The sequence below is a fragment of the Schizophyllum commune genome (genome assembly GCF_000143185.2).
Source record: "Schizophyllum commune H4-8 unplaced genomic scaffold SCHCOscaffold_4, whole genome shotgun sequence".
Classification (NCBI taxonomy): domain Eukaryota; kingdom Fungi; phylum Basidiomycota; class Agaricomycetes; order Agaricales; family Schizophyllaceae; genus Schizophyllum; species Schizophyllum commune.
Window position 1 is genome coordinate 2,677,738 of NW_026089541.1, and position 12,959 is coordinate 2,690,696.

General features: G+C 58.7%; 4 protein-coding genes across 4 annotated transcripts; 2 read left to right on the forward strand and 2 right to left on the reverse strand.

Annotated features, from left to right (window-relative positions):
- The first annotated feature begins 11 nt into the window (after positions 1-11).
- On the forward strand, positions 12-3,259 carry SCHCODRAFT_01285948 (uncharacterized protein). Its single transcript, XM_050341380.1, has 5 exons — positions 12-326; positions 375-520; positions 579-993; positions 1,044-1,275; positions 1,333-3,259. The coding sequence occupies exons 1-5, from the start codon at positions 87-89 to the stop codon at positions 3,165-3,167; spliced, it is 2,868 nt and encodes a 955-aa protein (XP_050201273.1). The 5' UTR covers positions 12-86; the 3' UTR covers positions 3,168-3,259.
- A 59-nt stretch (positions 3,260-3,318) lies between these two features.
- SCHCODRAFT_02494160 (uncharacterized protein) lies at positions 3,319-5,972 on the reverse strand (the record flags this gene model as incomplete). Its single annotated transcript, XM_003033425.2, has 8 exons — positions 3,319-4,109; positions 4,161-4,212; positions 4,265-4,312; positions 4,378-4,851; positions 4,904-5,000; positions 5,054-5,103; positions 5,153-5,612; positions 5,662-5,972. The coding sequence occupies 8 exons, from the start codon at positions 5,970-5,972 to the stop codon at positions 3,319-3,321; spliced, it is 2,283 nt and encodes a 760-aa protein (XP_003033471.1).
- A 2,699-nt stretch (positions 5,973-8,671) lies between these two features.
- Positions 8,672-9,357, forward strand: SCHCODRAFT_02497256 (uncharacterized protein; the record flags this gene model as incomplete). The annotated part of the gene is made up of 2 exons (XM_003032867.2): positions 8,672-8,898; positions 8,961-9,357. The coding sequence occupies 2 exons, from the start codon at positions 8,672-8,674 to the stop codon at positions 9,355-9,357; spliced, it is 624 nt and encodes a 207-aa protein (XP_003032913.1).
- Positions 9,358-10,094: 737 nt separating this feature from the next.
- SCHCODRAFT_02619840 (uncharacterized protein) lies at positions 10,095-12,793 on the reverse strand. Its single transcript, XM_003033426.2, has 14 exons — positions 12,653-12,793; positions 12,537-12,600; positions 12,433-12,486; positions 12,339-12,377; positions 12,062-12,259; positions 11,917-11,995; positions 11,665-11,840; positions 11,511-11,606; positions 11,371-11,452; positions 11,171-11,299; positions 11,058-11,113; positions 10,903-11,006; positions 10,443-10,844; positions 10,095-10,389 (listed from the first exon to the last, which is right to left on the reverse strand). Exons 1-14 carry the CDS (start codon positions 12,760-12,762, stop codon positions 10,200-10,202), a joined length of 1,779 nt encoding a protein of 592 aa, XP_003033472.1. The 5' UTR covers positions 12,763-12,793; the 3' UTR covers positions 10,095-10,199.
- Between the last annotated feature and the right edge of the window lie 166 nt (positions 12,794-12,959).

Consider the following 12,959-nt stretch of genomic DNA (forward strand, 5'->3'; position numbering starts at 1 on the left):
ACCGCCTCCATCGTCGCCGGCACCGTCGTCCAAGACACCTACGTCGACGACCGCACCCGACGCGCATCAGGCGCACAGATACAAACATGAACACGCCTGGCCCAAGAAACGTCCGATGGAACCTCCAGGACCCCGCAAGCGCGCTGAACTCGCCGGCATCCAATACATCAACAGAGTTCGTCTCAACGTCCAGCCTGCAGTACATCAACTCCCAGCTCATCGCTCATGGATTTACTGCCCCGCCGGGACTGTCGCTGGACGGCGTCGCGTCGGCGGATATGGAGAAGGCCGTGAAGTGCCTCCTGGCGATGCTCAGCCAACGAGTGGTGCGTGTTTGTGACCTGGGCAGGAGAAACGCGCTAAAGCCTATGCAGGATGACATGTCGCGAACGGAGACACTATCGACGAAGTTACGAACTTTGACCTACGATCATGAGCGGCTCAAGTCGATGTACGACGCCGCAGAAGAGAGGGCCGCCAACGCCGAGCGGGAGATGAACACCTACAAGTCGCGTCTGGCGTGCGCACAACCTCCTCCCCACCCCTCCTTCCCCACACTGACACCCCACCCCACCCAGCAACGCCAACAAAGCCCTCCACTCATCCGAGGCCGCGCACAAGCACACCACCACCGAGCTCCAGCGCACGCGCAGCAGCCTCCAGTCCATCCGCACCCTGCACCAGAACGAGCTGAAGAAGAAGGACAAGGAGATCGACCGCATGGCGGACAAGTGGGCGAAGCTCGCAGAGGCGCAGAGCAAGCTGGCGAGCACCGCGCCCAGCGGGATGCGCTGCCTGAACGGTGGCCTGGCGGACGCGGGGATGGTCGCGAGCTCGAGCCAGACGTTCTTGGAGGCGTCGTTGGAGGAGTCGGAGAGGGCGCGGATGGAGATTATTGAGGAGAACAAGCATGTGAAGGGGCTGGTGGTGACCGCGGTGAATGGGATGCAGGAGATCGTGCATGAGACGAGGGAAGATGGGGGCAAGGATGAGGTACGTGATATTTCTGCGCTAGCTGTATGTTGACTGACTTTGACGCGCAGTGGACCCCTGCAACGGTCATATCCCTTTTCCCCATATCACCTGCGTCGGCTGCCAAGGACGCGATCCTGGACTCGCTCGATGACCTGCGCGCGACTATCGCGCATCTCATGCCCTCCGATGACCCTACCGAATCCACGTCATCCAAGCCCACCCCATCGACGTCTGCCAAGGTTCCACCCGAAGAGGTCGGGCGCTTGCAAGACACCATCAAGAAATTACAAGCTCAAATAGGTACGCCACTTTTCACTACCCTCCCTTATATATCTCCCTCAATGGATTACGCTCCAGCCGACGCTCGAAAGGACCAGTCCATTACGCGAGCCGTAGACCGGTACGATACGCGAGCCGTGAAGCAGTCCGAAAAGGACGCCGAGCGGGAGCTCCGCTCCAACCTCGACGACGAGCGAAAGAAGATAGCCGAAGCAACCCTCGAGCTCGAGAAAGAGAAGGCTGCGATGGTGGCGGAGAAGCGCAAGATTGAGCAGGAGGAGGAGAAGAAGAAGCGCAAGCTGGCGGACACGACACGCAAGTCGGCAGACAAGACAGGTAAGTCGGCGGACAAGAAGCGCGAGCACAAGGTTGTGTCGGAGCCCCCACCGCCGCCCGATGAGGAGGCATGGCGGACGCCCGATGATGAGGACATGGCAGACGAGCCGAAGGCAGACGCGGAGATGGCGGACGAGCAGGATGCAGAGGAGCCAGATGCGGACGCGGATGAAGACGCAGACGTAGGCATGTCCATCCTCGCACACGTTCCCGCCGCGTCGCCGTCGCTGTCCTTGTACGGCTCCCCGCGTAGGTCTCCCGCGAAGCTGTTCCCGTCGCCAGGAAAGCTGTTCCCCTCGCCAGCCAAGATACACACCACGGGCAGCCCGCGGAAGGTGTCATCTGGGTCGCGCAAGGTCTCTGCACACAAGCTAGCGAAGCTTGGGAAGGCTGGTAGCCCCCGCAAGATCTCGAAGGGGAGTCCGCGGAAGGCATCGAAGGCGAAGCGCGGACTGATGCCCTCGACACGCATCGAGCCCGCATACGAGACGGAGGTTCTACCGCATATGGCGGGCGGGGCGATGGAGGTGGATGAGGAGGGGGAGGAACAACTTGGGGATGCGATTGGAAGCAAGCATCGAGCGAAGTCGGCTGGCAGTGAAGGGAAGGATGTGTTTGACGGGAAGGCTGGTCCTGGCGAGGACAAGCCCGTTCGCGAGAAATCGGCGGGCTTGCTGCCGACCTTCGTTCTTCCACCACCGTCCCCAAGGACGTCGCTCCCGCCGCAGCCGGCGTTGCCGCCGATGGCCTTCCCACCGTTGAACCTACCGTCGCTCTCTGCCGCACCGACACCCAGTGCGCCTATTGCTGCACCGTCATCTGCACCGTTGTCCACTCTTCCTCCGCGTACGCCTAGTCGAGGCTACCCTGTCGCCAAACCACTGGCGTCGCGCATGATCCACGCATACTCGCCCGCCCAACCAAGTCCGCTCAGCCGCATCCTCATGCTCGGCAACTCCCCAGGGTCGGACGGCGACTCGAGACCACCCATCTCCGCGCTCGACCCGCTTCGAGAAGAGGACGAGCACGCGATGGACGAGGAGGAAGACGGGCGAGGTGTGATTGACGACGACGATAACCCGTTCTCGCCGATGGTCACCAGGAAGCCGATGTCGCTAGCAGAAGAACTCGGCGTGACCCTCTCGCCGCCGAGTCCTCCGCCTGCCCCCGCACCGACGCGGGATGCGAAGGGGAAGGGGCGCGCTGTGGTGCCGCCTTCGTTAGCGGGCAATAAGCGCCCGCTGGACAAGGAGAACGCAGGCGACAAGGCCAAGAAGAAAAAGAAGGAGAGCAGGAAGGATAAGGACAAGGACAAGGATGGGGAGAAGGCGATGGCGCCGACTGCGAAAGCGAAGGCGGGGGCGTCTTCAACATCGAAGTCATCCGGCAGGGAGACTCGGTCATCATCGAGCAAGATGGCTGCCGCAGGCTCTTCAAGGGCAGGCTCGTCAAGAGAGACGAGGAGTAAGGCGAGTTCGCCACCACCCAAACTACGGGTGACAGGTGCTGGGGGTGGGCCAAGGAGAGTACCCATCGACAGCGCGGAGGCGCCGAAGTTGAGGCCGAGGAAGGCCTGAGGTCGGCGTCAGATTATGGTATGGCATGTACAGCTAGCTGTAAAGTACTATGCGGTCCGATTTTTGTATACCCATGCGTTATTCTACTCGTAGGAAGACAAACGCATCGTGAAAACGGTGTATGCAAACATATAGTGGTACAAACAGGAGCCTACTGCAAGCCCGCCTCAAGCTCAGCCGCTCTCAAGATCTCCGCCACTGTCCTCCTTGGCGGGTGAGCGCCATCAACCTCCATCGACTCGCTCGTCTCGCGCTTCCGCTTGCGTTTCTCCACCAGGAAGTGCAGGTACTCCAAGCTATGTTGCGGGCCCTTAGGTCGCGGCGCATTGGGAGGTGGCGCCGGGAACCACAGCAGCTCGTTTGTCGCGGGGTCCCTGGCGAAGCGGCGCACTGTTTCCGGAGGTAGCTTATGAGTCGAGACGGTGCCGCCCATGGCACTGTAGCCTCCTGCGACAGTGATGATGGAGCGATCGACGGTAGGCGCAGCGGGTGCAGGCTCGGCTTGTGGAGGAGGAGCGATATACGATGTGGTTGTTGGCGCGACAGTTGCTGGAGTAGCGGATGCCGCCGTGCGCCGCGTCGTGCGCTTCTGTGCAGGTGCCACTGGCTGCTCCGGCGAATCAAGCAGGCCACCAGGATGCTGGGTCCCGCTCGTGTCGTTTCGCAGGAACGGACTGGGGTACCGCCGCGGATAGACAGTCCGTTCGAAGGGGAAGATAGGCATGTACTCGTCGCCGATGCGCAGATCTTCGGGCACGCAAGACGCCCAGTTCTTGATGCGGACGAACACCCGGTCACGATCGTTGTATCGCGAGTCGCAGACGTAGAGGGGGAAGCCGGGGTACCAGTGCGGTGGTCGAGGGCGCCCTCGGACGTGGCGCGCTGTGAATTGCAGGGCGACTTTCTCGATGACGTCGGGTAGTGGGTGGTCGGCGAAGTGGCCTGAAGATTGTGGTCAGGATGGGCATGTAACACGAGCGAAGATGACCTTACTCGTCTTGAAGACTTCGTTCTCCCAGAACTTACGCAGCGAGGAGTGGAATGTCTGACCAACATTGAGATTGTCGTCCCGAGCTCAAGGATGGCAGTTTACTCACCTGTTCGGCCCTGTAGTACCAGGATACGGTGACGCCCTGTTGACCTGGCTTCACACTGTCGAGCATGTCAGCGATAGGGATCCAAGACAAAGGACCATCACCTACCCGGCAACCTCGCCTTCTTGCGCAACCCAGCACTTGTATATCTGCCCCACAATCGGCCTCGCAGGGTCGTCCGGATTGCTCAGGTGCACCCAGTCTCCGAACCGCAAATTCCACCCCTTGTAGTGAACCTCTGGCACGGTATACCGGTTCGCTTCGTTGACCCTGGGACCGGTGACGCCCTCCACTGGCGGTCTGGCCTTTACCGTAGCGCTTGCCATTGGTGTTTGGCTCTGCGCGCCGCTGTGTAGGGGTCGCACGCGTCCGGGGCCAGCAGCGAGGGCAGCGAAGTTGGTATTGGATGCGTAATGCGGTCCGGTCGGCGGGTCGGAGGAAGTGAGGGCCTGGTAGAGGCGCTGTAGGAGGAGCACGCGACCATAGGACTCGGAGGTTATGGCGTAATACCGTCGTCCGCGCAAGAAGAGCATCGCGAAGTCCTTGTCGAAGTCTTTTGCTGAGGTGTAGCTCTTGTGTCGGGTACGAGTCTACCGAGGGAATCAGGTCAGGAACGCACTAGTGCAGCTCATTGCGACGCACCTCAATTTGCTTGAGCGAAACCGATATATGTGCGGACGCTGAGGGTACAGTGAAGGAGTCGGGTATGCTTTCCAGCGCCAGGGCTAGACGGTTTCCTCTGATGCAACGCATGAGGGAAGGTACAGACGCGGCTGAACATGGTCGACGTACATCACGTCCTTATGGCTCTTGATGGCATGTACGATGTCCGAGAACTTATTCTGCGACAAGCCATAAGAGTGAGCTCGCGCCAGTTGCAGGATTACGCACAGAATTGATGTCTTCGGCCCATCCCTCCTCAGAGAATCCAGGCCAAGGCGGACAGCTCTTCTCCAGTTTCTCCACGATCTGCTCACTCTCGGGGTCCCGCTCCGTGCTCCCAAGGGTCGGGCCTGAGATCGCATAATCGTCTACCGGGTCCAGCATCTCGACGTCGACCACCTCTTCCGCTACCTTGGGCTCAGGGAAGGCCGTCCTGGATGTGGACGCGACGGGCTGAGGTTCGACTGGACGTGACTTCACGGGTGCAGGAGCAGGGGTGGACGGTTGTACGGAAGTCGCTTTAGTAGCGGCAGGGGTGGGAGCGGGTGGGGCTTCTTCCTCTTCCTCCTCTTCTTCAAGTTCTTCTCGCCACGGAAGGTTGTGCACCTTCTGACCCGAATTTGGCGGTGGTGACTTGCTGCGCGGTGGGGGAAGGATAGGTCTCTGTCGCCATTCTCTTTCCAGTACTCTCTGCACCGTTGGGTCAATCGAGGTCCAAGGGGGAAATTCAGTCACACACTTTCAGCGTTTTCGCGTCCTCGGCGATCTGACTACCGCTCTCGTTATAGAACAGCGCGTTCCAAAATACAAGGGAGAGGTCGGTGTACACATCAATGGCATTATGATACTTGTTCGCGTCCAGGTTCCTCTGTGTATCCTCGATAGACCGCGGCGCAGGCACATACTGATAGTATTGGGGCCATGCTTCGCGATCCACTAGTTCCATGAACATCTCCGCCAGACGGCGTTTGCGAGGCGCGCCTGTGACGGCGGTGATCGCAGATATCACTTCCTTGATAGCTGCAGTTTGTTCTGGAGTCACAGGCATGATGATGATGGGGTAAGGTTAAGAACAATGGACGCGAAAACAATAGTTCTGGTGTTGATCGTTGTTTGTACGGCGCTTATTCGATCCTCTCACAGCGTCGCTGCGAAGTTCAGAATTATTGCCGAACCTTTAGGTGAGGCTCTCATACGTGAATTCGAACTTTGTCCATCACGTGTACTTCCTTTTTGGGTCGAGGAAACTGTCCAGTGTGAAGTCGGACTTTGTCCATCACGTGATGTCCCATTTTGGAAGAGATACGTGGCATCTGCCTCCATCGAGTTCGAACCACACGTCAGACGTACTGCTCTGGCGGTGTGGTCCAAATAACTCGTCGACTTGACGCGCACGCTGTCTTCGCATTTAACGACACCTTTCAGTGTCGTTGCTTACCTAGGCTCGCTTCTGTCCATCGTACTAGTAATGAATTCTGTTGAGAGGCGCTCATAGATGCCCTTCGGCAACGCCCAGATGAACTGCTCGGGCCGCACGCCCGGTCGCAATCCGCGAAGCGCGTTCCTCGTCCTCAACCTCAAGCACATTGCGCGCCTCGTCTCGTCATCCCTCCCAAGCACCCCTCCCACAACCTCTCTCCTTCTCAACGCCTGGATACGGCCGCTGCCGAGTCTAAGGTGCACACCCGCGATCGCGTTGCACGAATCAACAACAAACAAGCCATGTTAACGGCCGCGAGCTGGACGAGGAGGGGGGTTCCGGGTGCGTGAACGCACCCTGCACTATATTTCATTACCAACTACTGCTGCTCTGCGGCGCGGATGGCGGAGATGAGGGAGATGCGAGAGCAGGACGAGGGGGACGAGGTGGGCCACTGTCGCCCTCGGACGTAGTCTGAGGGGCGAGGGTCTTGCTTATGGCGCTTAAAGCGTCATAGGGGAGTTTTTGATGGCCCTATGGCTGTCGTGTCCACACCCCGCCCTCGTCCATTGCAATCGGCGCGGGTCTTCTCCCTCCGCTGCGGTCGCGAATAACCCCCTCACGGCAATCCCCCGTGTCGCGGGAGATGCGTCTTGCGCGACTACGGTGCGCCGCGCACCCAGTCCGACCCCAGCTGGCCCAGTGTGTCGGGCTGTCGATGGCGGCGCATTCTACGCTATTGTTCAACCCCCCTCCGCCTCGTCCCTCGATGGGTGGATTGGGGGTTGGGTGTACATCACCCCCGCCCGTGCCAGCCCCTTAGCAACACGCGGAGCAGCTGAGGGAGCGCAGTAGCGCAGGTTGCGGGCAAGCTCTCGCTCCCCGTGGACCTCGCAGGTCTGTATGGCTGCAGTGGCATCTCACCTTCGGGTGATACCCCCGCTCGTGCGACGACGCAGCTCGACTGGGCGCAGGCGCCCGCGCCCGAGTCCCTCTCGCAGATGCAACATTTCTGCTCGCAGTCAGCGACGCGCGGTTGGGGAGGGCACTTACCGGCTCTCGTCGACTCGGTCCGAGGCTCGCTCGAGGTGGAGCTGCTTGAGCAGCGGCGCGACACGACGTACCAGCACATCGAGCTCACGAACTCGGAGCTGGATCTTCCCAGTGTAGGTGATGTCCTGATCCATGCGTGTATCAAGAACGCGGGGAGCGTAGAGCAATGCTCTCGCTCCCTCCCCCTCCCCTCCCTTCACCTTGCTACGTGACCACCGCGGACGCGTCTTTCGACGCGAATGGGTGCACGTAGCTTGAGGAGATATCTCTCATTCCTTCCCCACCGTCCTCCTGCATTCTCGCGTGCTGCGCGGGCCGCGGGAGCGCGAACACAAGTTCCGCGCTTTGTTGCGGCTTTTTTTTGGCTCTTTCTTGCCCTCCCTCTCTTGACATCATTTACATATATTCTGCATTCGATACGATGCGCGGCGGCGGTGGCAGCACGCGTTTTCGAGGCCTTCGGGCGCGCATGCATCACGTTCCCGCGCCGCTGCGTCGCATCACGGCCTCCGAGCCCTGCGGCGGGCTACCCGGGCACGGGAGTCGAGGACGTCCTGGAAAATAACAATCCACAACTACTTAGTCTATGGACTGGGGAAGGGGGAAGTGAAAAAGATAGGGTCAAGCACGGGCGAAGCAATCCCGCTAAGGCTCGCGCTCGACCCGCCGCTACGGGTTGGTAGTGCGCTCAATGGCGTGGGACGGGAGAAGAGGGACGAGGGCGGTACGTGCGCTCGGTATACACGGTATCGCGTCGAACGACACGTCCGCCCTGTCCATCAGGCCCGATTCAGGGAAGGGCAGTGCTATACGCGCTCGAGGCGCACAAAAAATGTTCACCAGTACGTGCATTCTCGAGTTCCTTGCTTCGCGCTCGTGAGTAACCTATCATACAGTGGCAACATATTTCCGTACATATGCAAGCATCCCAATGGTTCAGAATATCAGTTCAAAATGACGAAGCTGGTCTCCATCGCCACCGAGTACGCCATCACGCTCATGCACCACGTACTCAAGGGAAGAAGAACGCGAAGAGAGCACGGGATAGTGGCAACGACATAGGCAAAGAGCAGGATATGGGATCGACGTCGGTACTTCCGCAACCGCCCAACAAGTAGTCTCCCGGAGGCAGACGTTCGTGGGGCTTCGCAGTGAGGGATCGAACACGCAAGAGCAAGTCAGCGCACTCGCAGCGCCAACGTACGGACCGCCCCAATTCCTCTGACCTCGCGCCGCAGCCCGTTCGTCGATCCTCCCACATTCGGAAGCCACGGATGACATTGAATTCGACGGCGCCGCTGGCGACAGCACCCTCGCCGCCTCCCATCTCGTCTGTCCCTCCCCTCCTCTTCGTCGAGCCGGGACAAAGTGCATTCGATGGGATTGGGCTCCCCGCCTTTAGTCAGCCGGCCTTCGACGGTCTTGGTGAACCATCTCTTGGGGGCTCCGGGCAGCCGGCTTCCAGCGGTCTTGGTCAAGCTGCTCTCGATGCCTACGGCCAGTGAAAGCCTTTGACCTTTCCGCTCCCAACGGCCTCATCTCATGCGCCCCCGACATGCCCAGCCGAGACGATCCAGTTTTGTGGACTAACGCGCTTCCTGGCGATGAGGCCGGCTTGGACTTTGGCGCGTTTATGACGGACATGGACGCACCTGTGATGGACATGAATGTGCCCACAATGAATGTGGCCGAACCTGCGAGGGACATCGCTGCACCCACAATGAACCTGGCCGCGCCTGCGAAGGACCGACAATGGACTTCTTGCGTCATCAGAACATGGACTTCCCCCTGCCAGCTCAGCTGGCTGAGCCTGCGAACGAACCGGCATGTACCCCGCCTCGCGCAATCCCACCCTCGCCTTGCACAGTGCCTCCTCTGCCTGGTCTCTCGTCGCCCTCTCGCGAACCTCATGGTGCTCGCTCATCTCGTGATCTGGATCCTTGACCCTCTCGAAGCGTGAAGTATGGGTCCTCTCGCAGCGTGAACCCTCCAACCTCTCGCAGCGATACCCTCGCAGTCTCGACACCCTCGCATCATGACCTCGGCAGCCTCCTGCACTTTCCACCCCTACTTCCACCGCCACGGAACCCAATCCAGTTCGTCGGCCTCACGCTCACGAATTCCGATGGGACAAATCCGAATCCTGCTTTCGCTGCCGGACCTTCAATGCAGTCGAGGGGTCCTTTGACGGTGTCGAGGGGCCCTGTGACCGCGTCAATGGGCCCTTTCGCCGCATCGACGAGTCGCGTCCCTGCCCGCTACCCGCCGGTCCGCTGAACGCGGACGCGTACCCCCTGCCGAACGTGGGTGCGTACTCGCTACTGGACTTGAACGCGTGCCCGCTACAGGACTTGAACGCTTATGTGACGACGAGTAATCCGGTGGCACCGGCGATGCAGCCGTAGCAGCGAGACTTCGTTAAATGGTAGCAGCAGACCTTCGAGCCTCAGCAGCAGGCCTTCGACTACCCACAGCAGCTGGTCTTCGAACCTCAGCAGCTCTTCAAGCACTAACAGCAGATCTTCGGGCGCGCCGATGCCCCTCTGCACGCATGAAGTTCACAATTCCGCCAGATTTGCAGTACCCTTTTAGGACCTACGCAGAGATTGTAAGGTAGCTTGGAAGTAAATCACCCAATGTACGATGTATCACAATGTATAAGAGGAATTGTCGTCAGTGCTTGCCGACACTTCCTTGCTGCTGCCATTCCCGACGTACCTAAAGGTTCGGCCCACGCCGCTTGCGGCCATACCCCCCACTCATATTCTAGCAATTGCTACATGCATTGTCTCTTCGTCAGAGCTAGGAGGGCTTCCAGAAGCAATCAAAATATTCAGTGAGCGCGTTGATACCCTGCAGAGGCGCGACTGCCCCCACAAATGAGTCTGGGCGGACGACGACAGCTGCTCCTCGCGATGATTCAATGCCAAACTTCTTATATCCTCCACCTGCACTATGACCATGAACATCTACATCATCATCGACTACGACTCTGTAAGCCGGCGTTAGCTAGCGTATCACGGTCACGGGCTGAAAACTGCTTACTGCGCCCAGTGAGGCCTCAGGGTGGACGGTATCTGCAGGAGACATGCCGGGTCTTGTTTACCCGCCAAGACGGTGGCCATGTCCATCAGCCTGGAGTCAGAAGCTCCCCCATACTTGGCCAGTAAATTGACGAGCCCCTCGGCGAACTGTTGAAGGTCTGCGAGGAAGTCAGCCCGGGAATATTCGCCGGCGAAGACGAGGATCTTGAATTTCCCGTTGGCAGGCAGCATATCTTGGATGTTCACCGGCCTGGCATCTGCCACACGGAGGAAGGCGTGAGGGGGAACAGGTCTACCGATAATGAGGCCTTTCGCATAATCCTGATGCGTCTGGCGGGTTATCGCTGAGGTAGGATAGGTGAAGTCCATGCCGCTGATGAAGGGGCTGAAGCTACTGTGCGCCCTGAAAGCAATGTCAGTAAAGCCGTAGTAAAGGGGACAGGCTGAAGACGCAGACACACCGCAAGAACTCTTCGTGCGTGATGCCGGCGGTACTGAAGAGCGTTGCGTACTCCTTGTCGAAGGCGATTAGGCTCTGCGCAAATGTCCGGCGCTCAAGTTCGTACTGCGAACTGTTCAGCCCGCGGTACGCACTACGGGAGCGGTTCAAGCGCACCGTCTTCAACAGACTTAAGTCTGCATGTCCGTGGAGGACCTGGGCAATCTTCCAGGCTGCGACGCCCGGCGATTCGTGAGTGAACGAAGTGAGCATTGAGCCTCGGTACTCACCCAGATTATGAGCATCGCATATCCCAGCATTCATACCTTGCCCTGCTTTGGGTGAATGCGTATGCGTCGCATCGCCAGCCAGGAACACCCGCTCGTGCACGCCGTACTTGTTTGCGACACGTTGGCCGACTGTGAATGTTGATCAGATGAGGCTCGCGTTCGCTAATGAGGGGGGAGTTCGCTAGCGAAGATGAACCTACTGCGATAGATGGTCCACCAATGATAACCTGCTTCGGGGTCCTTGAGGTTAAGGTAGTAGGGACGAAAGCGCAGCCTTGCTGCCTGCATCGTGCCGAGGGAGGTGAGCAGACGCTTCCTCGTACGAGTATCTCATCCGTACCTCAAGTAACTGTTCCGGACTCATCTTGGACCTGTTGAAGTCGCCCGCTTCGTCCAAGTCCAGCACTTCCTTGTTCATTTGCACGTACAAGCGAACCTGGCACATGTCGATGCAGTAAGTTGAACAGCTTTCCATATACCCGTCTTGTACTCACCAAGTCCCCCTCCCTGGGGATAACCAAGATCGAACCGTAATGCGTGTGGATCATACATTGATTGCGTATGTCCGGAAAGTCGGTGTCGGCCACGAAGTCGATGACGCCCCAATAGAGGTCAGTTTGTTCGCCTTCCAGAATGATGCCGAGGGCTTTGCGGGTCCACGAGCGTGCGCCTGGGAGGATTTAGTGAGTGATGGGTCCAGGGAACTTTCCTAGTCAACAGCTCTCCACAGCTGACTAATCACTGACCATCGGTCCCAATCACAAAGCGGGCACTGACAACCTCGTTGGGGATCACATCGGCAGAGTCGGCAGATGCGAGGCACACCTAGGAGACAAGAAATGCAATTAGATACGTTGTGCAAGACACAGGTGCCGTATGGAATGCGCACACCTTTACCGCATAGGCCTCTGATTCCTTCATTGACTCCTCCACAATATCCAGCGACGTCGGGACAACTGAACGCTCGACTTCCACGCCCATGGAGCGCATTGCGTCTTGAAAGATCTTCTCTATGGCGGCTTGGTGAAGAGTCAAGATGTACGGGTACCGTGCATCTGGGGCCGTCACTGTAGGCATCCGGCCGCTAAGCTATGAAGAACGCTCATCAGATTGGACGTTTTTGCCAGCGATGTAGTCCGGCGCCGATTTTACGAACGGACAGACGCACTTCAATTCCGTCACTCTCTGTTGATGGATTGAAGAAGGCCTGTACAGCAGGAATGGTCAGCTGGGAGATCTTATAGCGTCAGACACGCACTTACCGTTACACGCAGCTGGCAGCCTTGTCGGAAGAGCTCGTCGGCCAGGCCGTAGGTCTATGCGTGTGTGAGTTGTATAGATCCTACGAATTGAGTGGTAAACTTACCTGCAAAATTTCTGACGTCCGTGGCTGAATGCCATCGGCTTGCCCGGCCAATATTCCTTGCGGTCTAAAGGTACCAAATATCAGCATCCTGAGTCGCTTCGGGCCCGACCAGTAACCTCTTATCCACGATCCGAACGTCGATTCCAGCGCGCTTGAGAGCAGTGGCTGCCATGAGCCCTGACGGACCAGCGCCGATGATGAGGACATCAATGGAAGATCCCCTCATAGTGGTGGAAAGGCGGGCGATAAAATTTGAGCCTAAGTCCTGGTGTGAACATTGCACTGCGCCAAGGACCCAAGACCAGCAGGCTTATATATGCCTGCAGGGTCCCGCTCCACGCCGCTGTCAAACCATGAAGGGATAGACCATCTTGACACCGCGTAAAGGGCGCGCGTCGAAATCGCTTTCAAGTGCTCAGCGCT

Coding starts and splice junctions, on each gene's coding strand:
- SCHCODRAFT_01285948 (XM_050341380.1), top strand. CDS start 87: ATGAACACGCCTGGCCCAAGAAACGTCCGATGGAACCTCCAGGACCCC. Junction 327..374: donor CGATGCTCAGCCAACGAGTG/GTGCGTGTTTGT, acceptor AAGCCTATGCAG/GATGACATGTCGCGAACGGA. Junction 521..578: donor ACCTACAAGTCGCGTCTGGC/GTGCGCACAACC, acceptor CACCCCACCCAG/CAACGCCAACAAAGCCCTCC.
- SCHCODRAFT_02619840 (XM_003033426.2), bottom strand. CDS start 12,762: ATGAGGGGATCTTCCATTGATGTCCTCATCATCGGCGCTGGTCCGTCA. Junction 11,607..11,664: donor TCCCCAGGGAGGGGGACTTG/GTGAGTACAAGA, acceptor GACATGTGCCAG/GTTCGCTTGTACGTGCAAAT. Junction 10,845..10,902: donor ACGCACGAAGAGTTCTTGCG/GTGTGTCTGCGT, acceptor CATTGCTTTCAG/GGCGCACAGTAGCTTCAGCC.